This window comes from Aythya ferina (assembly GCF_964211825.1).
Source record: "Aythya ferina genome assembly, chromosome: 4".
In the NCBI taxonomy this organism is placed as follows: domain Eukaryota; kingdom Metazoa; phylum Chordata; class Aves; order Anseriformes; family Anatidae; genus Aythya; species Aythya ferina.
In genome coordinates this window covers 53,133,273-53,158,560 of record NC_140300.1, presented here as the reverse complement: position 1 = coordinate 53,158,560, position 25,288 = coordinate 53,133,273, and the positions used below count along the sequence as shown (strand labels likewise).

At 39.8% G+C, this 25,288-nt stretch overlaps 1 protein-coding gene and 1 long non-coding RNA gene across 3 annotated transcripts in view; one reads left to right on the top strand and one right to left on the bottom strand.

The window, feature by feature from the left end:
- The window catches only part of LOC311435592, a 147,455-nt gene extending 141,022 nt beyond the window's left edge, over positions 1-6,433 (bottom strand). Inside the window, exon 1 of the long non-coding RNA XR_014692250.1 lies at positions 6,300-6,433. This is a non-coding gene — a long non-coding RNA (uncharacterized lncRNA). The remainder of the gene's footprint in view (positions 1-6,299) is intronic.
- The window catches only part of GLRA3 (glycine receptor alpha 3), a 93,089-nt gene continuing 73,992 nt past the window's right edge, over positions 6,192-25,288 (top strand). For both annotated transcript variants that reach the window (XM_084516775.1, XM_084516774.1), the window contains exon 1: positions 6,192-6,325. In XM_084516775.1, coding sequence (XP_084372901.1) covers positions 6,231-6,325 — 95 coding nt within the window. In that variant the 5' untranslated portion in view covers positions 6,192-6,230. The remainder of the gene's footprint in view (positions 6,326-25,288) is intronic.

The window sequence follows — 25,288 nt, the reverse complement described above, 5'->3', positions numbered from 1 at the left end:
ATTAAGATGCACCCAAGACACACTCTTGCACATGCGAGCAATCATATATGTAGTATCAAAATTAATTCGAATTAATTTATACAGTGCAATTTGCAAAAAATTTACAGCACTCAAAAATGGAAGAAACTGGGACACAATTCCTTTTTCACTCTGGGAAAATGCCAGGCCCATATCCCTGGATATTTAAGCATCATCCTGCTATGATCACAAGGAGTAAATTACCTAGAAAAAAAGGAGCACTCACTACCTAGCAGGAACTGTCTCCCCTGAGGCTTGAGCCACCAAAATACTCATAAGGCCGCTGATTAAAGCAGAACAGCTCACTTGCTTTGAGCTAAACACTGTGTTTAATGGAATGAAGCCTTAATTAATAAATGGGGCTAATAACAGAGTATGAAATTAGTTTGAAAATCATCCTGATTTTGACAGGACTCTGGGCACAAGGGTTCACAGACATTTCTGCCTCTTGTACAGGTTACTGTTTATTTTATTTTATTTTTTTCTATATATATATATATTTTTTTAATAAAGAGAAAATACTAAGTTTTGATTGACTCTCATAATCTAACAGAAATTCTGTGTTTATAAGCACATAAGGAAAAGAGCAGATTTTGCTCCAAGGCAGTCAAGACACTATGGCAAATATAAATATATCAGCTGCACCTCAATATTTCTTTTCAGTGGTGCCTACTAATGGAGTACAAATTCACATTCTATTTATATCCTTGCTTAGTTGTCTTCATATACAGCGAGTACCTATGCACACGTTGTAATCATGACTAATATTCAATAATAATGTATTTAGCTATTAGACAATTTCAGAGTAGTATTTTTATATATATGCACGCTATTTATAAGACCAGTTTTTGCTTGCAGCTCCCAATCTGTTCTCCCCATGTTAATTTTCCAAATTCTGCTGTATATATACTTGATATATACATGTGATACATTATTACCCTAAAATATACCACTTATTCATAGTGGATGAGCTCTAGCAGTGAGATTAAAATAAAATTGATCTACATTTTGATTTCTGTTACTACTGTAATCCCCCTCGAGATTAGATTCTCTTATCTCATATCTTTCTGTTTATCACAGATCTGAAGAGCATGATGGACAGAAGAACATCAGTTGCTACTGGGACCAGGGAACTCCACCTGCACCAGAGAATTAAGGTTTAGGCAGAAGGTGCTTAAGAAAAAATATCTGAATTTAGCTTTATTTACTTAGTTTATTTAATATAATTATTTAATTAACCATGAGGTAACAAAAATTACTTTGTACATATCCTGAAGTTAAATGCAACAGCCAACAGTTAGTCAAACTAGACTAAAAAAATCTATCTTCTGGTAACTAAAATGTTACCCCAAGACTGGCTTTTGAGCTAATACATTTTGAAGAGTGTTATGTTCCAACCTTGTGGTAAGCACAAGCAAATTTCTTGCAGAGAAAACTGGCAAATGCACCTATTCAGACTCTTTATTTCATTTTCAGATACTAGAATATGTTGCTATGTCTTCTCTTGCTTGTACACCAAACAACTACATTTTTTCTTATTTTTAGTGACTGTTATTCTGAAAGTTTAAAGCTGGCCTTTCTATTTTAGGATTCTGCTAAGCAGAAAACAAACAAATAAATAAATAATTAACAACAACAACAACAAAAAACTATTCTATTTGTAGTTTTGTGTTTAATAATAGGTCAAAGCCTCTAGGGTTTCACACTTGAATGAGTTACATCCCAGGGAATCCTGTGTACTGAGAAAACCAGATTAATTAACATAATCAAACATGTCTCAGTAAAACCAGGATCTAAAACTACAATGATGTCATATCCCATTATAACACCCTCTTAAAATGCTGGAATGTACAAACTGGCAATACAAATGTGGTAAAGGCTACATACATGAGATTTTACTCCTTTTTACATTTCAATGTTGCCAGGTTGGAAGCTGGTACAGTGTTTGTAAAGTCAGTGTATTGCTTTCATAAGAACTTAAATACCTTTAAATTTGTAGTTCAATATATCGTGACAAGACATTTTGATTTTATAAATTCATGTTTTAAAACTTGAACCATCATTTGGGTTGAACTTCTGAATCACAACGCTCATCAAATATTACCCAGTGGCTTCTGGATCAAACCCAGAACTTATGGTTGACCTACATTAAAAGATTTTAAATGGTGACCAGTTCTGCTTCCTTTTTAGTTGTCTCAATCTTTTCATTCCTCCAAGGTAGTATTAAAAAAATAATAATAATCTGAATTTATCTTGTATCAGGTTCCAGCCTTGCTAACTTTTTTCATTTAAAGAATTACCTTCACCTCACAATCTTTTTCCATCATGCAGGTGTAAAAAGATGCTTCTAAATGTGTCTGGCTTTAACAGGGTAAACTGCTTTAATCTTACTTGAGAAATATATTCCAAAATGTAATGTTCTTTTAGCTCTTTTCAGAAAACTTTCAAATTTGTCAGCAGCCTCCTTATAAAATGATTATTTAAATATATCAAATCTTAACATGTTCCAGGAACGGGCACACTAACATAATAATAATAATTTCTGATGACTAGTGCTACTATTATTTTGTCTTAATATTCCACAAGGACTCTGTCACACCAAAAAAAAGTACATTCTGTAAAAAATGAAAAAATACTGAAATACTGAACCCCAATGTGCAGTCTATAGCTGCACATTGGCTTCTCTGTATGATTAATGTTGAGTAGCTGCATGATCTTGCATTCAGTTGAATGTTATTAGAGTGAGAGATTCTACAAAGCTCTGTGTTTATGTCTTGCTAACTGCAAATACACAAAGTTTTTCAAGTATTCCCATCTCTGGGGAAAATAAAATAATAATAATAAACAACAACAGCAATACAAGCCTACTGGTACGATCCACATCAGGATCATTTCTATCCAGCAACCTTAAAGCATCTCTGACTTCCAGGGTATCCTTTCTGAATATACCTCAAGTTTATAAATATAAATGGTTTACTTTAAAATGTACCTAAATACAGAGAAAGAATAGTTATATATCTTGCTGTCTGTAAGGAGAATTAGAGGTCATCATAAACTAACACATTTTGGTGAAAACTTTTTATTTTGACATACTAGTGTTTTCCATTTGTAAGGAACGTATTTTGATTAACTTCTAGTACTACCAAACATAAATTACATAATTACATAATACATAAATAATTACATAAATACATAAATAATTACATAGTATATAAACACATACCAGCTATCATGTTGTGAACTAAGAGCAATATCTTAAAATGTTTTTATCCAGGTATATAAGGTATATGATATATACCTAACAGAAGTATCAAGAGATACCTTAAAAGTCTTCTAAATATTGGACATAGCCATTTTTTCAGTTTTACCTACTGTTAGTAAGTAAAGTAGGTAAGTAAGTAGGTAAATTTTTCCAGTAGTAATATGGCAAGGATAAAGAGATGGTAATTAAAACAACAGTGAGTTAAAATACTTAAAGCAATTAGAGAATATTTTATCAAAGCTTGTGATTAAATACTATGTACACTTCTATGCTTCTAATCTCATTAAAGTCAATAGTGCTTTGTTGAACTGGAACTCTCATGGAGAACTGTTTGAATTCATATAGAAGAGTATTTTAGTATTCGTCACTACTTATGTCATAATTTTCAAAAGCTTGAAAACAGTATTTGTATTTATCAGAACAAAATGATTCAACAGAGTAGTTGCTATGTAAAGCACAAGCAAGTGTATGTCTTTTTTCCCACAGAGATTTCAGGAAGTTTGAACTCAGCATATCCAAAGTACAGTGTATATTTATAATTAAAAATAATAAAAAAAAATCTTGTTGGTGAACTGGAGAATCCATGCTAGTGGTACTACTAACATTGTAAGAAAATCTCTCTTGCTTTAATGCAAATGATTGAAATGCAAGACCAAATCACTGTTGAAGTACACAATACACAACAGTGCCTTCAGAAGCAGTCCCATGAAATGCTTATTAAAGGAGAAAGATAAGAATCAACAGTTCTGAACATACAAAGGAAGTACTCTACACTAATTCAGTAGAGCACTTGCTTTGACAGACTGTCCTTGAGCAAATAGAGGCATTCTTAGGTTTGTTCCCTACTGTGTTTTCAGTTAAGGGTGTGAACAGGTTCTTTTCATGCTTATTGTTGTCATCCCAGGTAAGGGTAAGAACAAGAAGAAAAAGATAATTTTTTTTTTTTTGCAAAATGGGCAGAGAAACTTAAGAGTACTGAATGCAAAGAGTATGGAATCATTACCTAAAAACAAAACAAAACAAACAACAACAAAAAAAACTCAGGGAACAGAGGAAATAGATTAGTGATGTTCTAGAATATTCTTTAGCCATACGTTTGGTAGGTATCAACAAAGAAAGCGAAACCGGATCTAAAAGGAGGTAAGAGTTATTTAGTGATGGATGCCTGCTGGAACAACCTTGAAGAAGAGACTTGAAAAATAATGATATAGGGAAAATAGAAAATATAAATTAAGACAGACAAAGAACACAGACAAAAGCTACAGGTGGGATTTTTTTGAAGGGGGAAAAAAAAAAAAAAAAAAAGGCAATATTCCAGGAGGTGGAGCTTGCAATTCCCTATTTCTAGCACACAGTCTTCTTAGAAATAAAGAAAAAAACCTCAACCACCTGTTTCTTATGCTTTATTTCATCTCGTCTACAAGGTGACCTTCTTTTTAGATATATATTCTGTGTTAAATTTTTTTTTCTACACTTCACCCTGTCTTTCTATCTTCTGAAATGAGTTTATTGTACTTCTAGCTTGTACTTCTGTCAAATTTCAGTTTATTTTATTCCGCTTCTTCTTCTTGATGAACTTTAGCTTTTGTTTGTTTGTTTTTCCCCACATTCTCCCTCTTTCTTCAGCCCCTGAGCTTCCTGTGGTTTTTAATAGTTTAAATAAGACTCTGGCCTGAGATAGTAATATGGTCACCTATGAATCTGTGCAAGTAGTGGGGCTGCAGGACATCAGCTGCTGTCTAATACCATTCAGTGACTACAGGAAAAAGCAAGCCAGTATATTATACTTAGGCAAACAGAGAGGAGGATATGCCCAGGCAGATACATTTCACATATGCAGAGAGCCATCCCTAAACTGTTCCGAGATTTCTCCTTCCATTGATTCTCCCAGACATGCTGTTCAAAGGCTCCTCATTAAAAAACATTGTCTTTCAGGCTCAGAGAGAGTGTTCCCATTCCACAGTCTCAGGCATATTTTCCTCATCTGTCCCAGTTCAGATATAACTCTTCTTCACACATCTTTCATCTTCTTTTCTGGACAGATTTTCTCACACAGAAGTTCTCAATACCAGCTCATAAATCCTTACCCTTTTCTAACGCAAGCACCTCCTTACTTCAGTGAACTTTTCTTTTTGGTTTCTCTAACAATAACTGTAACCACTTCACTTTCCACCTGTATTTGTAAACTTACTCATGCTATGGTCCTCCCCCTTTTTCCCTAGGATTAACTTTCCTGTCCCCCTCTTGCAACGTTCTTTCCCCCATTCCCTCCCAGATCCCTTCCACTCTCCTCTCCAGTGGGATGTTCAGACTTTCTCGGTTTGGGTGTGCCTGTTGGTCTGTTTTATGTTACTAGATCATCTCCCTTTTCTAACGTAACAAGTAGAATAGAACAGGATACTCTTCCCGCGTCCATCGGCACCGTACTTGCAAAAAGAGACTGAAACAGAGATCCTTCGTCCCCTCCCTTTCCTCAGAAGACGCACGCCACCACCCAGCCCCGAACCTCCAGAGCCCTCCACCTCTTTGGGTTCCCCCTGGCTCTCTCTCCCGCGGCGGGGCCATCTGCCCCAGCGGGGGCAGCCCCCTGCCCGCCGCCATCCCCCCCTGCTCCCGCTGCGGGGAGCTGCGTCGCTCTGCAGAGAGGGGGCGAGGGCCGCCCCCCGCCCTGCCCTCCGCACCCGCCCCCCCGCCGCCACCACCACCACCGCCGCCGCCGCCGCAGGATCCGTGGCGCCCCCCGCGCCCGGGATGCGGCCGGCGGCGGGGTGCCGGCTGCTGGCAGATGCCGGGGGCAGGCGGGTGGGGAGGTGGGCTCCGGCCGCCGCCCGCCGCCGCGGCGGGGATTAGGCTCCGTCCCGCCCGGCTGCCATGAGGGGCGGCGGGGCCCGGCGGGCGGTAGGCGGGCGGCGGGCGCGGAGCCGCCGGAGCTCTCCAGGGTGCTGAGCCGATGCCGAGCGCCTCCTCCGGCAGCATGATCCGGGCGCGGTACCTCCGCGCGGTCGTCTCTGGGTTTTACCTGTGGGAAGCCGCGGTTCTGCTCAGGTGAGGTGGTTTTCCGAGGGCAGGGCGCCGTGCCTGCCCGCCGTCCGTTCTCCTCGCGCGGGGAATGAGCCGCCGCGGTCGCTGCCGTCCCTCGGCAGCAGGGCTCTGGGCACAGACACCGCACGCGTGCGGTCCGCGCCTCGCGAATGACTTCGTAACACTGCATCGCCTTGAATCTGGGGTCGCGTCCGGGGAATGGAGGGCTAGATGATACCTGCTCACCTGCTTTTTGATCTGGGAATGTTATCACCTGTGCACCTTACGGGTGCTCACAGGTTCAAAGCAAATCTTTTATTTCTTTTTGAAATTAGATTAATGATCTGTTTTGTATCTACATGTGTAATGTAAACAGTTTCTAATATGTTTTTATTGTAATTGTGCCAAAAGATAGAGATTTTAAGAATCTAGGTCACATGGTATGAGATTAATCAACTTCGTGTGGAAAGAGTAAATGCATGTACATGACAGTTTAAATTCTCCAATTCCACCAAATATTTTATGTTAAGTGTAGATGACCAAACCCTTGTGTAGTGTATGCAAGATGAGCAATAATGTGATATTATAACTTTATTTTAATGTACTTATAGCATATATTTCTCTTTGGTATATTATTTAAATCCCATCCATCCCATCCTACTATTGAATGATTAATCTTTAATCCTAAAAATCCTTAATTGTTCAGTTAATAATAAAAGCTTTTTCTTTTCTTTTCTTTTCTTTTCTTTTCTTTTCTTTTCTTTTCTTTTCTTTTCTTTTCTTTTCTTTTCTTTTCTTTTCTTTTCTTTTCTTTTCTTCTCTTCTCTTCTCTTCTCTTCTCTTCTCTTCTCTTCTCTTCTCTTCTCTTCTCTTCTCTTTTCTTTTTTTTTTTTTTTTTTCAAGGGAAAAAAAGTGTTAAAGTTTTAGAAGGTATACAGGTATTTCACCTCAGATAATTCTGGACTAACATTTGTTTCAAAATGTATACAACCATCTTATTTTGCATAAATTCAAATTTTGTTCAATGTTGATAAAACCTGTTGTACTATGATAACCTGCTGCTCTTCAGTTATCATTTTCTCAAAATGACCATGGTTACTCTGTGCAAAGCTGTAGAACTATCTTGCATATAGTGTCTGAGAAAGACCTCAGAAAGCTGCTTGGAATATATCACAATATAGAGACTGCTGGTGGTCTGAAGGACAACCCAAGAAAGCTGAGTGAGTTCATTGAGACCCATAGGAGTATCTTCCATGCGCAAGACAGCTTGCTTTGAAATGGAAAAAGTGTACCAAAAAAAAAAAAAGAAAATCATTAAGCATTAAAAGCTGCAGGATTCCCAAGCTTCTTGGAGTCATTATATATAAGGCTTAAGTTCTCTTCCAACTTAAGCCTTGTGATTTACATCAGAGTAAAGGGGACAGGGAACAGTAGGACACTGATTCCACTCCCTGTAAGACACAAGCTCCCAGCCTTAGCACCTGTTTAATATCCTCAGTGAAAAGACGAACATGCCAGCAATTTCTGGAAACAACCTGGTCTTAAGTTTTTAACTTGTTTAAACACTGTAGAAAAAATCAAAACAAAACAATATATCTTCTCTAATACTGTGCAACATTGAAACTTCCCTCCCCTTCATTAACAAGCACTCAAAGCTGTGTAAGAAGACTGATAAAACCTTAGAGGAAAAACTTTCTTGTCCAACAGCCATGAGGCTGACTAAAGTGATTGTCTAAATACTATGCCTGTGAGCATAAACAACTATAGTTGTTTAGTTTTATTTTCAGTATAGGTCAAATGAAAACAAAAAGGTTTCTTATCAATATAGGTTACAAAATTAAGGGCATTCTATTTAGTGAGCAAGGTTTTACATGCTTCACAAGAGAAAACTGCAATTGATTTTCCTTTTTTTTTTTTTTTTTTTAAATAATTAATTTCCATCCCATATTTAAAGGTTTTTCAAATTGAAATGACTGAAACAAAATGTATACTGGCCATTGTAAGATCTAGTCATTAATTTGATTTCTGAAAGACATTGAAGAGAAAACATCACTAATAATATTTCATAATATTGTCTTAGATTAATAAAATATTTATTGATAATACAATAATATATTTTGCACAGGAAAAACAAGCATTTAAGGACATAGTAGTCCGTTATGTTTTCAGTGTTGTATTTGAGAACTGGGAGAACTTGTTGTATTGAGAACTGGTCATCAGACCTCAAATTAAAAAATATTATATATTAATGACTGCGACTATAATATATATATATGCTACATATATATACTATACAATATACTACTGTATAAATATATGACATTTATATATAGTGTATATATATACACACTATAATATATATTATATATTAATGACTGCCACTGACTATATTAATGAGTGCTATGTTAAGAAGTGGGGTAAAAACCTGGGGGGGGGGCGGAATGAGCCTGAAAAATAACTAATTCACTACCAAACAAGAAAAAAAAAAAAGAAAGAAAGAAAAAAAACCATTTCCAAGCTAGAGTTTGATGTCATCATTATCTCAAAGACAGAATATTCCTCTGAGTTTTCTTTAAAGTAATATGCTGGTAACGTAAATTCCTCTCTATTTGCTTGGATTCCAAGAGGTCATGCCAAAAGCAAGATCATGTTTGTAGATTTACAGAAGGATAGTATTTGTGAATCATTTATGATAAAGATCATATCTGTGAGTCAAACAATTTTATGACAGCTCTCAAACTTGCATGGGAACCAATACAGCTCTCTTAGAATTACTTTGTCAGGGATTTGCCAGAGAATTTGTTTTCTACTTAAAGAGAATAGTGTATGCATTTTGTTATATAGACCTATATTTGGGGAAAGCACATAGGAAAGGTCCATAGCACTATGGAAATGCAGAATAGATTGTCTCTTTAGGATATTTTTAGGTAACAATGTTAACAAAGACCAAGAATCATCCTATGATTAAATTATTGCCTCTTTCCTTGTTCTGTTCGTTGCCCCATTGGCCTTATATTGGAAGAAAGCAGACAGCTAATTGTACTTAGATGCCATATTCTTGTGGGGACAAAAAAAAAAAAAATAAAAAATCTCCATTCTCTAACTCTGGGGTATGTCTGCGCTCACAACACAGTTAACTGATTTTGAAATTATTTTTGCATTGCATTACAAATCGATTTCAGATTAGTAGCTTTAAGATCCAAAAGTCAATTTCTGTTAAGCCAGCATCAGTTCCTCCGATACAAGTAATGAAAGAGAAAGAAACAACAGCTAAAAATCATTAAATTTGTGTTGTCATAACAAACATATTTGAAAATAAAGTTTTCCAGGTGTTCTGATGAGACTTCAGCGGCTTATTAAGATGTCAAGGATTATATCTACAATACTATTCAAGAAATAAAAGTCTTTGATAAAATCAGGATGTCAATAAAATAGTGGGTGAACAAAAATGTAGTAATTCAAGCCAAGGGCACTGAGGCACAATATTTTCCTTAGCAGCCCTGACTCAATTTGAAAAGTTTCTGTGGGATGAATCAGTAAACAGACTCCAGATCCTAATGAGAAAGACCTGATGTGTGTCAGGGAGCAGACAGAGAAAGGGAAAGTGATCTGGGAATTCAGACTCACTAGAAGGCAGGCAGGAGTAGAATTCTACTAACAAGGCTTGCAGTCCCACACAACCTAGAACTAGAAGAGAGTAAATCCTGTCCAAAAAAAAGTTCAGATTGCTGAGCCAAGTCCATAATAATGTGGTAGGTTTGAGGTCAAGGCAGAAAGTCAGGTCACTAGATCAGGTTAAGGACCAGAATTAGGAAGGTACAAGGCTGGGTGCAGATGCACCTGCACTGTAGCTCAGGCAGAGACAACAGCTACTCTCCAGCATTCCAGATGGGGAAAAAAGGAAAGGGAAAAAAAAAAAAAAAAAAAAAAAAAAAAAGAGAGAGAGAAAGGAAAAGGAAAAGGAAAAGGAAAAGAAGAGGAGAAAGAAGAAGGAGAAGGACAAGAAGGAGAAGGAGAAGGAGAAGGGAAAGGAGAAGGAGAAGGAGAAGGAGAAGGAGAAGGAGAAGGAGAAGGAGAAGGAGAAGGAGAAGGAGAAGGAGAAGGAGAAGGAGAAGGAGAAGGAGAAGGAGAAGGAGAAGGAGAAGGAGAAGGAGAAGGAGAAGGAGAAGGAGAAGGAGAAGGAGGAGAGAAATAAACAGCTTCTGAGAGAAGGGGGTGAACCCCTGCTGAGATTTCGCACAGCTTTTGTCAAACAGCTCTGCTTCAAAACTGGGCTGCTGCACTATTAGAGCTGGCACTGAGCCCAGCCAGGCCCCTGGGATCAAGGAAATGTGCTCAGGGCCCTTATAAAATGTCAGGAAGAGAACACTGGGGTTCCCTTGAAAGATGTACCCATAACCAGGCACTGTACTTTCCAAAAAATAGGACAAAAAAAAAAAAAGGGCTTTTTTGAGGGGGAGCAAGACTACAGAAATCAAATTCTCTCATATTTCAAATATACCAGTGAAAACACTGAAATCTCTTTGAACCAAATATGAGTTTTATTACTAGTATGAATTTGATCAGCAGTTTTACTATCTATTCTTTATTTCTATAAGAAAACAATTATTTTCCTAAATGACTACCATGTTAATAACATTGAGAAAGAAATAATGCACAGAGCTTTGAGTTATAATACAATAAGCTATAAGAAAATAAAATTGAATAACAAAGCAGTTTCAATTAAGAACGAGTCTTTCAATTCTTATTGTACTAGTGACATTTTCTTACTTTTCAGCCTCTCCTAGTTCATTGCTAGCCAAATGATGCTAACAACAACTGAAAGACAGAAATATTTTGAGATGACTGTTGTGCTTCTCTGTGATGAAAAATGTAATAGCTCCTCCATCAAATTAGTCTTGTCCAGCTATCCTAGTGTGACAATTAGATAAAATGAAATTTTTTATAAGATTAGAGCTTCTTATTTTAACAGATTTAGAATACAAGCTTCAAATTACCTTACTGACTGTTATGTAATAATACCTATAGGGAATGATTCCAGTAAATCAGCTTTTCTCAAGTAACGAGCAATGAAGAACCCTTCTGTGTGGTATTGCATCTTCTTTTTGCATCTGCTTTTCCTACAGATCTTTATGATGTTTATTGGAAGAATCAGTAAAAACAGACAGAAACTAAAGTCTTTTTACTGTCACTGATATATAGGTATTGTGAACAGATTGAGTAAAAGGCACCTTCTTGAGGACAAGTATCAGCTAACAGCAAAAAGGGATCATCTCAAGAAACATGAAAAGACACAGACAGAAACTGTGTAACAAGAATGCAGTACCAAAGCATGAAAATGAGAAGAACATTAGGAAGAAGAGTCTTCAATAACATGAAGAGAAAAGAAGGCAAAAATATTTGAGACTGTACTTTTTTTTTTTTTTTCCCCAGCAGTGAATATATCCTATTACTCTTTGTGGCTTCAGAAGCATTAGGATCCTTCCTAACTGATGTCTTCAGGTGCTGTGTCAATATAAATGCTAAATAGTGATAGTAGAAAGAAGAAAGGAAAAAAGTACAAAAATAGCACGTGGTTATAAAAGAATAAAAGGATATATTTTGTTGTCACTCTTCCAGTCAGCTCTTTCATAAGTTGCTCCAACATTATTCAAGAGAAATACTTGGTCCACTTCAATGAACTTCCAGTTTTGTTAGCAACATATCTGCTGGCTAAGGGTGTCCTACTAGATGAGTAAAAACAAATGTCACAAAGTGGAAACTTGCCGGCGATAGTAGGTTGTTGTTTTTTAAAAGGTTTTGAGGGCAAAAATAAAAATTATGAAATCATTTGTGACTTACCATGCTTCTTTGAAGCAAAACTATTTTAACTGCCTTTTAGGAAAGAAAAAAACAAACAAACAAACAAACAAAAAAACACTTGTTTTGTGAGCTCTCCTTATCTAGCTATATGAATAGATACTTATACAAAGCAAATCTCTATATAACATATGCTATATACAACATATACAAAACAAGTAACATATAATATAATACCTCTATAACTTCAGATCCTAGAAAGACTGCCCATAAAAAATCCCATCCTAATCCACCAGTATTACATGAGAATACGCTGGCATCATGTAAAGCCATAGAACCAACATGAAAGCTCTTTGACAACCTTCTAATCACTGAATACTGATTTAAGGAAGGTAGCTAGAACACTGTAATAGTGTCCCAAGAGTAGTGCTACCCTCAGTGTATTAGCCCAACAGGGTACTCTTTGGGCTGCATCGCTGTGTTAGCCCGTTGCACAGTTTTTACAAGATCAGGGTGCGCAGTGGTTCACTTCAACAGTAGTCATGTAAAGTAAAGCACAGACTTTGCACAGCTAAATTATTAGTAACTGCAGTATTTTAAGATATATGTTAATTCTGTGTCTAAGTATTTATATAATGCCTCCACGAAGAGACGTGGTTCTGAGCAATGTTTTCCCTGGTGCTATCAGGGCAGATGCATTTAGCAATTTTAGAACTAAAATCAAAGTAAGTAAATTTCAACATCCCATCTCGATTACATCCCATAAAACATAAAAGACTTAAAAGAAAAAGACTTAAAAGACTTTTTTGTTTGTTTGTTTGTTTGTTTTTGTGGGGAGTGGAGAGGAACAGTTAGTGGGGTGAAGTCTATGTTTTTTGGTTTTATTTCATTGCTTCACCTGGAAGAGAGAATGCTTTACGCAAACTCAAACTTTTTTTTTTAACTTTTTTTTTTTAAGTGCATATTGATCAGAAGTTCTGTTTATGTTCAGCTCTTACACATTGAAGACAGATTCTCTGTTGTTTTGAAAATGATATTACATATTTTTACTACACAAAATGAATACAAAATGCACCCACTTGAGACAGTAATATATGATTACAAAAGGTACAGTACAACAGAGAAGTGGAATTAAAGGAGCTATTTACACCCAGTTTCTCAATATATGGGTTAAAATTTTACCTTTAAAACTTATCCAAAAAATTCTATCACTGTGCAAATGTATTTTAAAAACTTACCTAGGTTTTCAATTATTTTTGCTGTTCCTGCACAGAGGTGAATGCAAGGGTACTCGAATTCTCATCTATAATCAACATGAACACAAGTGTATTTTAAGTAATGGCCTTTTTCATCCTTTTCAACAGTGGTTATTCTTTCAAGAAATGAAGTGTCTTGCACATAATAAAAACCAAAGCATATCTGGTCATTATTTTATCTTTATCCAGAATATTTCAATTTGTTTAAATGAAGCTAGGAAAATTGACATGACAATAAAGGGGGTGCTGGATACATGGCATAAACAATACTAGTATAGCAAAGACAAATCATGTATGTAAGGGGAATTTAAAACAGCACTTTCTGTGTAAGAAAATGCATGTATCGGCTCCGGGGCAGACGCGTTCTGCAGCGGAGCGGGGGATCGGACAGGCAGCGCTAATTTTTCCGGCTCGAGCCCACTCGAAGGAGCCGCCAGGACCCGGCAACCCTCGTGAGAGGGGTGAACGAGGCGAGAACGAGGCATAGCCAGCAGCGCCCCCTCCCCGGCCGTTCATAAACTAGGGAGCACGAGCGACCAGGACGGGCAAACAGGGCGTGGCGCGGCAGAAGGCAGAGGCGCGGCAGTCAGCGCGGCAGTTCGCGCAGGCAGGGCGAGCAGAAAGGGCAGAGCGCTCCCCCCCGCCCATACGAACACCTCCTCTAACGGCGGTCTACCGCTAGCTCAGCTGCAATGGTGTACACCAGGCACAGTGTGCTCTCCAGGAAATCTGTACACACCCAGACCAACTGCCTGCTCAAAACTGTGGCAGTTCAGGTCTCTGGGTACAGGGAGTGCCTGAGCCTGTTGCTACCACCTGCGGGGGGCAAAGAGACTGTGTGCGTGAGGTGTGAGCAGTTGGATGACCTGGTCCGCCTCGTGGCAGAACTCAAGGAGGAAGTCGAGAGGTTGAGGGATATCAGAGAGTGTGAGCACGAGAAAGACTGGTGGAGCAACTACCTGTGCGGCCTGAAGGACAGGCCCTGGGGTGAGACACCCCAAATGGGGGTGGACCCCCTGCCCTGTTGCTGTCGGGCAGAGGCAGGGGACCTAGGAGTTGAGGAGGAATGGAAACAGGTCCCTGCTTGACATCACAGGCAATGTCCTCCCCCACCAGCCCCACCTTCCCAGGCCCTTGAGCTTGAGTGACAGGTAGCTGAGGAAGAGGTAGAAAGTCTTCCCAGGAGGATGCCTAGGGCGAGGAAGTCAACTCCACGCCTCAGGACTGCCTCCACCAGGACAGAAAGAAGGGTGATTGTTGTGGGCGACTCCCTTCTCAGGGGAACAGAGGGACCTATTTGTCAGCCTGAGGCTACCCATAGGGAAGTCTGCTGCCTCCCTGGGGCCACGGTCAGGGACATTGCCAGAAAGCTTCCCAACCTGGTTCTCCCCTCTGACTATTATCCTCTTTTAATAGTCCAGGCTGGCAGTAATGACATTGAAGAGAGAAGCCTGAAGACCATCAAACAGGACTTTAGGGGACTGGGACGGTTAGTGGATGGAGCAGGAGCACAGGTGGTGTTTTCGTTCATCCCTATGGTGGCAGAGAGGGGTACAGAGAGGACACGGAAAGCCCACCTGATAAAGACGTGGCTCAGAGGCTGGTGCCAGCACAGATTTTTTTTATTACTATTATTATTTTTTTATTTTTATTTTTATTTTTATTTTTTTGACAATGGGGCACTTTACTCGGCACCCAGCCTGATGGCCGCAGACAGGTCCCCATCTCTAAGGGGAAAATGGATCCTGGGCCAGGAGCTGGTGGGGCTCATTGAGAGGGTTTTAAACTAGGTGACAAGGGGGACAGGGCTGAAACAAGGCTTATTAGAGCTGTGCCGGGGCAGGTAACAATGGCAAGGCTGGGAGAGAAGGCAATGACCCAACTGAAGTGCATCTACACTAATGCACGCAGCATGGCTAACAAACAGGAGGAGCTGGAAGCCATCGTGAGGCAGGCAGGCTACGACTTGGTTGCCCTCATGGAAAATTGGTGGGACCACTCTCATGACTGGAGTGCTGCAATGTCTAGCTATAGGCTCTTCAAAAGGGACAGGCAGCATGGAAGGGGTGGTGGTGTGGTTCTCTATATCAGAGAGAGTTTCAATTTCACGGAACTTGAGGCTGGGAATGATAAGGTTGAGTCCCTATGGGTTAGGATCAGCAGGAAGGCCAACAAGGCAAGCATCCTGGTGGGGGTCTGCCAAACCAGGATGAGGAGACTGATGAGTTCTACAGGCAGCTGACAAAAGTTGTGAAATCGTCAGCGCTTGTTCTCATGGGGGACTTCAACTTCCCAGATATATCCTGGAAGCACAACACAGCCCAGAGAAAGCAGTCTAGGAGGTTTCTGGAGAGCGTGGAAGATCGCTTCCTGACGCAGCTGGTTAGTGAGCCTACCAGGGGAGGTGCTCCTCTAGACTTTCTCTTCACAAACAGAGAAGGACTGGTGGGAGATGTGGTGGCTGGAAACTGTCTTGGGCAGAGTGACCATGAAATGGTAGAGTTCCCCATTCTTGGAGAAACCAGGAAGGGGACCAGGAAAACCGGGGTATTGGACTTCCGGAGGGCAGACTGAACTGTTCAGGACACTGGTTGGTAGAGTCCCTTGGGAGGCGGTTCTGAAGGGCAGAGGAGTCCAGGAAGGCTGGGCGCTGTTCAAGAAGGAAATCTTAATGGTGCAGGAGCGGTCTGTCCCCACGTGCCCAAAGACGAGCCGGAGGGGAAGAAGACCGGCCTGTCCGAACAGAGAGTTGTGGCTTGAGCTTAGCAGGAAAAAGAGGGTTTGCAATCTTTGGAAAAGAGGGCGGGCCACTCAGGAGAACAAGGATCTTGTGAGGAAATGCAGGGACAAAATTAGAAAGGCCAAAGCTCATCTGGAGCTCAATCTGGCGACTGCCGTCAAAGACAACAAAAAATGTTTTTACGAATACATTAATGCAAAATGGAGGACTAAGGAGAATCTCCAGACTTTACTGGATGTGGGGGGGAACTTAGATACGAAAGATGAGGAGAAGGTGGAGGTGCTTAATGCCTTCTTTGCCTCAGTCTTTAGCGGCAAAACCAGTTGCTCTCTGGGTACCCATTACCCTGAACTGGTGGAAGGGGATGGGGAGCAGAATGTGGCCCTCACTATCCATGAAGAAATGTTTGGCGACCTGCTATGGCACTTGGATGTACGCAAGTCGATGGGGCCGGATGGGATCCACCCAAGGGTACTGAGAGAACTGGCAGAGGAGCTGGCCAAGCTGCTTACCATCATTTATCAGCAGTCCTGGCTGTCAGGGGAGGTCCCAGTTGACTGGAGGCTAGCAAACGTGACGCCCATCTACAAGAAGGTCCGGAGGGCAGACCCGGGAAACTATAGGCCTGTCAATTTGACCTCAGTGCCAGGGAAACTCATGGAGCAGCTTATTTTAAGTGTCATCACATGGCACTTACAGGGCAACCAGGTGATCAGGCCCAGTCAGAATGGGTTTAGGAAAGGCGGGTCCTGCTTTATGAACCTGATCTCCTTCTATGACAAAGTGACGTGCTTGGTGGATGAGGGAGAGGCTGTGGATGTGGTCTACCTTGACTTCAGCAAGGTTTTGACACCGTCTCCCACAGCATTCTCCTCAAGAAACTGTGTGCTTGTGGCTTGGACTGGCATATGCTTCGTTGGGTTAAAAACTGGCTGGATAGCTGGGCCCAAAGAGTCATGGTGAATGGAGTCAAATCTAGCTGGAGGCCGGTCACTAGTGGCATTCCCCAGGGCTCGGTACTGGGGCCGGTCCTCTTTAATATCTTTATTGATGATCTGGATAAGGGGATTGATTGCACCCTCAGTAAGTTCTCAGACGACACCAAGTTGGGTGCATGTGTCGACCTGCTTGAGGGTAGGAAGGCTCTGCAGGAGGATCTGGATAGGCTGCACCGATGGGCTGAGGTCAACTGTATGAAGTTCAACAAGGCCAAGTGCTGGGTCCTGCACCTGGGGCGCAATAACCCCAAGCAGAGCTACAGGCTGGGAGATGAGTGGTTGGAAAGCTGCCTGGCAGAGAAAGACCTGGGAGTATTGGTGGATAGTCGACTGACTATGAGTCCGGAGTGTGCTCAGGTGGCCAAGAAGGCCAACGGCATCCTGGCTTGCATAAGAAGCAGTGTGGCCAGCAGGTCTAGGGAAGTGATTGTCCCCCTCTACTCGGCTCTGGTGAGGCCGCACCTCGAGTACTGTGTTCAGTTTTGGGCCCCTCGCTACAAGAAGGACATCGAGGTGCTTGAGCGGGTGCAGAGAAGGGCGACAAAGCTGGTGAGGGGCCTGGAGAACAAGTCCTACGAGGAGCGGCTGAGGGAGCTGGGCTTGTTCAGCCTGGAGAAGAGGAGGCTCAGGGGTGACCTTATCGCTCTTTTTAGGTACCTCAAGGGAGGCTGTAGAGAGGTGGGGGTTGGTCTATTCTCCCACGTGCCTTGGGACAGGACGAGGGGGAACGGGCTAAAATTGCACCAGGGGTGTTTTAGGTTGGATATTAGGAAGAACTTCTTTACTGAGAGGGTTGTGAGGCATTGGAATGGGCTGCCCGGGGAAGTGGTGGAGTCACCATCCCTGGAGGACTTTAAAAGACATTTAGATGTTGAACTTAGTGATATGGTTTAGTGGAGGACTTGTTAGTGTTATGTCAGAGGTTGGACTCGATGATCTTGAGGTCTCTTCCAACCTAGACAATTCTGTGATTCTGTATGTGTAGTAGACCAGGAAAATTTTGGTGAAAACATGAAAGGTTAGTAGCACTGTTTTTTAACCTTCACATTATTTTCTCTGACTTACTCAGTAAGGAATATGCTTCAGCACATCCTTTAGAAACACTGGGTTCTGTCATTACATGGCATGAATGCTGCCACTCTCAACATCACCCTGAAGCTCAACTCTGTTGTTGCCTTAAAGAAAGTCTTACATTTAGTTGTTATAGTGTTGATCTGGATAGAATTAACAAAAGGGAAAAAATTACTTAATTCATGTATCTCATGTAAATTAATACAGCTGGTTGAATTTTGCCATTCCCTTCTCACAGAAATTTCCAAAATTCTGAAAAGATTTTATTCAGAAAATTATTCAGTTAATATAAAAACTAGTGAGATAGTAATGCAAGTTCAGACTACCATAGATTGGAGACTTACAAGTTCTGTATTCAGATATATTCCATCTCTTCAAAAAAAGAATCAACCAACCAAATAAACACACAAAAAGTACCAGTTAGTTGCATTTTGGAAGGATCTATGTTTAACTCAAAGTTAACACAATCAGAAAATTGACTCATACAATGGGTCTCCAGAAGAGTCAGATATATGTCAGCATCTGCTCCTTGTGCAGATGCTTGAGTGAGGTTTTTTCCCTGAAATGAATGTTGAAATAAATTAAGAAACAGGTAGAAATTAAGACCTGAATTTAAAGCACTGATGAAAATAAGATGTACATAACATATGAGACTACTTAGGAAAAAGGTGTTTCTGGCAAAATTAGGAACAAATATTTAGATTAGAACCAGAATTCATAAAATGTCTTAAGAAAAATCACATGCCTCATGGCTGAAGTTGGCAACAATAAAACAACAAAGCAAACTAAACAACAAAGGAAAATTAGAGAGAATCTGTAGTTTATTGAATCCATTTCACAGAATCACAGAATTACAGAATTTTCTAGGTTGGAAGAGACCTCAAGGTCATCGAGTCCAACCTCCAACCTAACGCTAACAGCCCTCCACTAAACCATATCCCTAAGCTCTACATCTAAGCGTCTTTTGAAGACTTCCAGGGATGGTGACTCCACCACTTCCCTGGGCAGCCTGTTCCAATGCCTCACAACCCTTTCAGTGAAGAAGTTCTTCCTAACATCTAACCTAAAACTCCCCTGGCTCAACTTAAGCCCATTCCCCCTCGTCCTGTCACCAGGCACGTGGGAGAACAGGCCAACCCCCACCTCACTACAGCCTCCCTTGAGGTACCTAAAAAGAGCGATAAGGTCACCCCTGAGCCTCCTCTTCTCCAGGCTGAACAAGCCCAGCTCCCTCAGCCGCTCCTCGTAGGACTTGTTCTCCAGGCCCCTCACCAGCTTTGTCGCCCTTCTCTGCACCTGCTCAAGCACCTCGATGTCCTTCTTGTAGCGAGGGGCCCAAAACTGAACACAGTACTCGAGGTGCGGCCTCACCAGAGCTGAGTACAGGGGGACGATCACCTCCCTAGCCCTGCTGGTCACGCTGTTCCTGATACAAGCCAGGATGCCGTTGGCCTTCTTGGCCACCTGAGCACACTGCTGGCTCATATTCAGCTGACTATCCACCATCACTCCCAGGTCCTTCTCTGCCTGGCAGCTTTCCAACCATTCCTCTCCCAGCCTGTAGCTCTGCTTGGGGTTATTGCGCCCCAGGTGCAGGACCCGGCACTTGGCCTTGTTAAACTTCATGCAGTTGACCTCAGCCCATTGGTGCAGCCTATCCAGATCCTCCTGCAGAGCTTTCCTACCCTCAAGCAGATCGACACACGCACCTAACTTGGTGTCATCTGAGAACTTACTGAGGGTGCACTCGATGCCCTCGTCCAGATCATCGATGAAGATATTAAAGAGGACCGGCCCCAGCACCGAGCCCTGGGGGACGCCACTAGTGACTGGCCTCCAACTGGACTTGGCTCCATTCATCACGACTCTTTGGGCCCGGCTATCCAGCCAGTTTCTAACCCAACGAAGCGTGCGCCAGTCCAAGCCAAGAGCAGCCAGTTTCTTGAGGAGAATGCTGTGGGAGACGGTGTCAAAAGCCTTGCTGAAGTCAAGGTAGACCACATCCACAGCCTCTCCCTCATCCACCCAGCGCGTCACTCTGTCATAGAAGGAGATCAGGTTCGTCAGGCATGACCTGCCTTTCATAAAGCCATGCTGACTGGGCCTGATCGCCTGCTTCCCTGCAAGTGCTTCATGATGACTCTCAGGAGGATCTGCTCCATGAGCTTTCCTGGCACTGAGGTCAAACTGACAGGCCTGTAGTTTCCCGGGTCTGCCCTCCGGCCCTTCTTGTAGATGGGCGTCACATTTGCTAGCCGCCAGTCGATTGGGACCTCCCCTGACAGCCAGGACTGTTGATAAATGATGGTAAGCAGCTTGGCCAGCTCCTCTGCCAGTTCTCTCAGTACCCTTGGGTGGATCCCATCCAGCTTAATTTCTTAATTAAGCTGGAAAGCCATGTTCATAGGATTATGAAGAATGCTGACAAAACTTTTTTTTTTCCTTTACTATAAGAGTAAATGGTTTTCCAAAGAGGGTGAGGTAGAGGAAGAGGGGGAGCAAGATTTGTGTTTTAATATTTGTGTGGAGTCACAAACAAAAACAAGGGTACCCAAATTTAGTCTCATCTAGACTGTAAAGATCTTTGACCTGAATGAAAATCACTTTGTGACTTAAAAAAAAAAAAAAAAAAAAAAATCTCTAGTTTTTCTGTCTGTTAGGAAAGGATGAAGCACACTTCAGCAATCCAAAGCTTTTTAAAACCATAGCATGTAAAGCAAATAAGCTGTAACATTATAGCAATTTACTTCCACGACAAACAGGGCTGGAGGAAGATGGAAGGGCTGGAGGAAGGTGGAAGGGCTGGAGGAATTCTCAGCTGCATTGACAAAGGGGGAAAATAATTACAGTGTAAAGGTATCAGAAACATCATAACAAAATGCTTGTAACTGTTGCCTAGCTCATAAAATGCATTAAAATGCAACATTACTTCAGTCACTGAAACAGAAAAAATAATATTTTCCAATATTTTTAAGACATTTTTGATAGTTGCATTGAAATACAATCCCATATATTTTTATGTAGTTTTCCTTCCTAACCATGGAAATAATAAAGAATGGATAATGTTATTTTCAAATGGATATTAATTCTTTGCTACATGCAAAAATTTTTACTTTGGCTGAAAATATGTTCAATGATCTCTGACGTAACTTTACTTATATCCACACATTATATCTAAAAAATAAGCTGACCTTTAGAATGTATTCAAAGTAAGAGGATAAGACTACAACTAGAAAAATCTAAGTGTGAAAAATCAATAGGAAAATCTAATCTGTCACAGAATATGTTTAAAGTTTTCCTGAGAGTTTGTTTAAGAAATCATCTCTTTAAAATCTTGGTGAGACAATGCTTCTGCTCCTGTTATTGGAACTGACAGTCATTTCTTCATCACACATGAGTTGAGTTCCATGTTCCAATCTGAGCTAATAAAATCACTAAACATTCTGCAATCTAAAACATTGCAGAATATGAAAATCTGCATTTTCATTGCATTAGGAACTAATGATTTCATGAACTACAACCTACAACAAATAAATGAATTTTCATATTCAATTAGCAAGCAATACATTGTTGTCAGTTTTAACAGAACTTGTAGGAAATACAAATGGAATCTCTCTTTTTTGACTCATGTCAAATTTAATTTTCTCCTTCATTTGCAATCTTTGAGTTTAGTACATGTCACTCTCTTCCTTCATATACTTTCACCAGTGGAAACATGCTTTTCATTTTTCTTGGTCCATCAGGATGAAATTCTCTCATTCACCAATAAAGCTCAAGTATTTTAGTGATGGAATAATAAGGAGGAAATGGAAAAAGGTGATTCCCTTGTGTGAACCTTGAACTGTAGAAGAGGATAATGTTACCTAATTCAGGTATCCATATTTCTTTGGGTTCACAGTGTAGGTAATGTAAAGTAAGACTGAGTCTTCCAAAGGATAATTTATAGCAGGAGCCTGATTTTGAGTCTTGTTTCACATCTCAGAAGAAACTTTTTGTGTAAGCTAGAAAGCTAGAAGGGGACAGCAGTGACAGTGGATTCTTTTAGGGCTGGATCCATGCATCTGAAATCCTCAGACTCTTCTCTTAGCTTTCCAAAATGGCCCTGACTTTTTGTGAATTAATATTGTTGAAGAATGGCCTCCAATAAGAGAAGTCTATGTATTTTTATTTATTTATTTATTTATTTTCTGTGAGGGGTTTTAATTTCCAGTAGAGTGAAGAGATTGCTTTAAAATTTTATTGCAATTTAAAAAAAATATTTGCTTTAAACATATTTATCCTCCTTCTGAGCTCCTGTTCCACAATATTTGCCTCATCTGCAAAGTTTCTGAAGTTTAAATTGTTTATTGAAATCAAAAACAGTGAAATGTGTTTCTCTTCTGACACAACTATCTTAGGTTTAAACACACTACAACTCAGTAGAACATCTGTGTCATGATACTTGACTGAACAAATTCATTTTAATGAAAAACTAAGCAAAAACTATAAAAAGTTTAGGAAACAGCTTTATCCACAAAAAATCAAATAAATTAGTATTGTTTAAGCTTTATATTGATTTTTTTTTTTTTCTCTGAAATTGAACACCATTTTTACCTTTCTGAAATAATAGAATTTCTTATTTTTGTTCAAACAAGGAAACAGTTTTAATTTTGATTGGCTTGATTCCTTCAGAGGTCATTCTCGTTAACATTTGTTGTATTTTTTTGTTTAAAGCTGTCACATGCAGGAGTATTTTCCTGTCAAAAATGCCTTTTTTTCTCAGGTACATGTTGGAATAATGTGCAATTTTTACATACTATAAACTCTGAACTTTTTATTTCTTTACCTACTTCAATGAATAGATCTTTCTATTCTAGATTGTCAGGTGATGAGGTGCAGATACTGTGCAGTACTGACTGAGATTAATTTACTGATATGCTTTTGTTGCTGTTTGTGAGATGCAGCTGAGTGCATAATGGCTGGATGCAGTTTTTGCTTTCCTTTATGAGTGTTTAATTAATTCCTTGAGATTCTCTTAAGAGCTTTTTAATGTAAAGTGCATTAAAAATATTCAAACATCAGCTGGAGAGAATTGACCACAATCACAAGATTGGATTGCTCTAGGGGTTTGGCCACACTTGCTGTCTCAGAGAATTGTTACTGGACCACCATAATGCATTCAAAGCACAGAGCATCATATAACATCTCTGTAGTATGTATTGTAAGATGAAAAAAAAATCTAACATAGTGAATGACTAAGATGTTCTGTATTTCAGATGAAAGAAATAATTTATTATTGGATAAGAAAATCAAAAAAACAAATATGGCAGTAACTTGGTGTTAAGATAGGATCTTCAAGATAAAATATGGAAGTAGTTTAATTATGGAAGGAAGAAATTGAATGTACCATCTAAGTCAAAGGTAATTTATATCAATTGTATTCAACATGAAGTTAGGAAGAGTCTGGAGACTAACCTCAGAATAACTTGGGTAAGTCAGAGGACTTCTCTAACTTGGATTTGTTAACTCTTCTCTGCTAAGTTTCTAATTGAAGGTATCATTACATCACACAATAGGTTTTATTCATCTTTGTCATCGACATATAACAGTAAATGGATAGCAATAAATGGGAAGAGAATATATACCTCTTAAAATAAAGCATATATATAAGGTATTTTCATTTTTACATTCCTTTCCTTTACCTGTGCTTTAGCAAAAATATCCACAAGTTTGGGGAAGATAGAAAAGAGATGGCTTGTGAATAGGAATACAGTGATTCTTCAAAAAATACCTCCTTCAGAAGCTTTAAAGTAGGAGACATTTTTGGAGATTGTGAACCCTTTGAAGAGTTTTTCTCAGTCATTTTGTTTTGGAAGAAGGGAAGAGATGGTGAGCTTTCCTCTAACAAAAATACTTTAAATAGAAATGTCAGGAGCACTGATTCATGACCCATGTTGCTCTTGTGTGCTAAATTGTCAGCTGCTAGATGAGGTCTCCTATTTAAATTCTGTAGATGGTGGTGTTCTTGCTGCATAGCTATGCTTTTTTTTTTTTTTTTTTTTTTTTTTTTTTTTTTTAATGAATTCTATAATAGCAATTATTTTGATAATTTAAAAGAATCAATAATAATGCAAACATATCCTTAGCAGGGGAGTTAGAAAAGAACTGAATCCCATCACCTGCAATCACAGTCATATGTGTCATAACAACCTAATACCCTTATCAAGCTCCATCTTAAAACACACAGGGCTTTTGTATCTCTGTTCAAAGTGCTGGACTATTTCTGAACTGAAGTGTTTCATTGGTTGAAAGAGTTTTAATTTACAATCTAAATTTATCACTGGCCACTTCATATTTATTTGCTTTCATGACAATGATATTATCTACCTTAAAATTCCTTTTTCTCTGCAGGTGCACATCACAAATAGAACAGTAGCACATTTTTTCCTAGCAGTGGTCAATCTCCGATTTTTAAGGTGGCTGTAGTTTATGAGCAGCTTAAGTTCATTTTCCTTTCTGGGGCTTAATTCTAAACTGAACAGGGAGGTGGTGTCATACAACTGCTGGGTAAGTCAAATCAGCTGTGAAAGGAAATTTAGAAAATGGGCCAGCATTACTCCATGTAACCTACACCCCAGATTACAGGTTACAGTACCAGCACCTGCTAGCCTGCAACCCAGTGCCAGGGTAGAAGGATCCTGAGAAGACGCTATTTTCTACTTTGAACTATTCCCATTGCTTGCTTTCCTTAATCTCTTCAAGTCCATAATGTATCTTTTGGCAATCTAAAGGTTGCCTTTTCTGCATGAGACTTGTAATGTCAACTCTGAATTTAGCCTGCTCTTCTATATATTCCTTTTCATTCATTTTCACTAACCTACCTATATATGAAAAGCAGTAATTTTGCTAAATTGCTTCTTTCAGAAAGTCATACTGTACTGGTATGTTACAGCTTCATCTACTGTTGCCTTTATTATTCAAACTGTGTACCTAAATTCCCATTTGAATTTGCCTGTCTCTCATTGATTATTCTGCCTTTCCTCTTTAGATTAAATGTCCAACATTTTCTGTCCCTTGGAGGTATCTGAACACTTTAGTCATGTTACTTTTCAATCCTCTTTTTGATAAACTAAACAGATTGAAC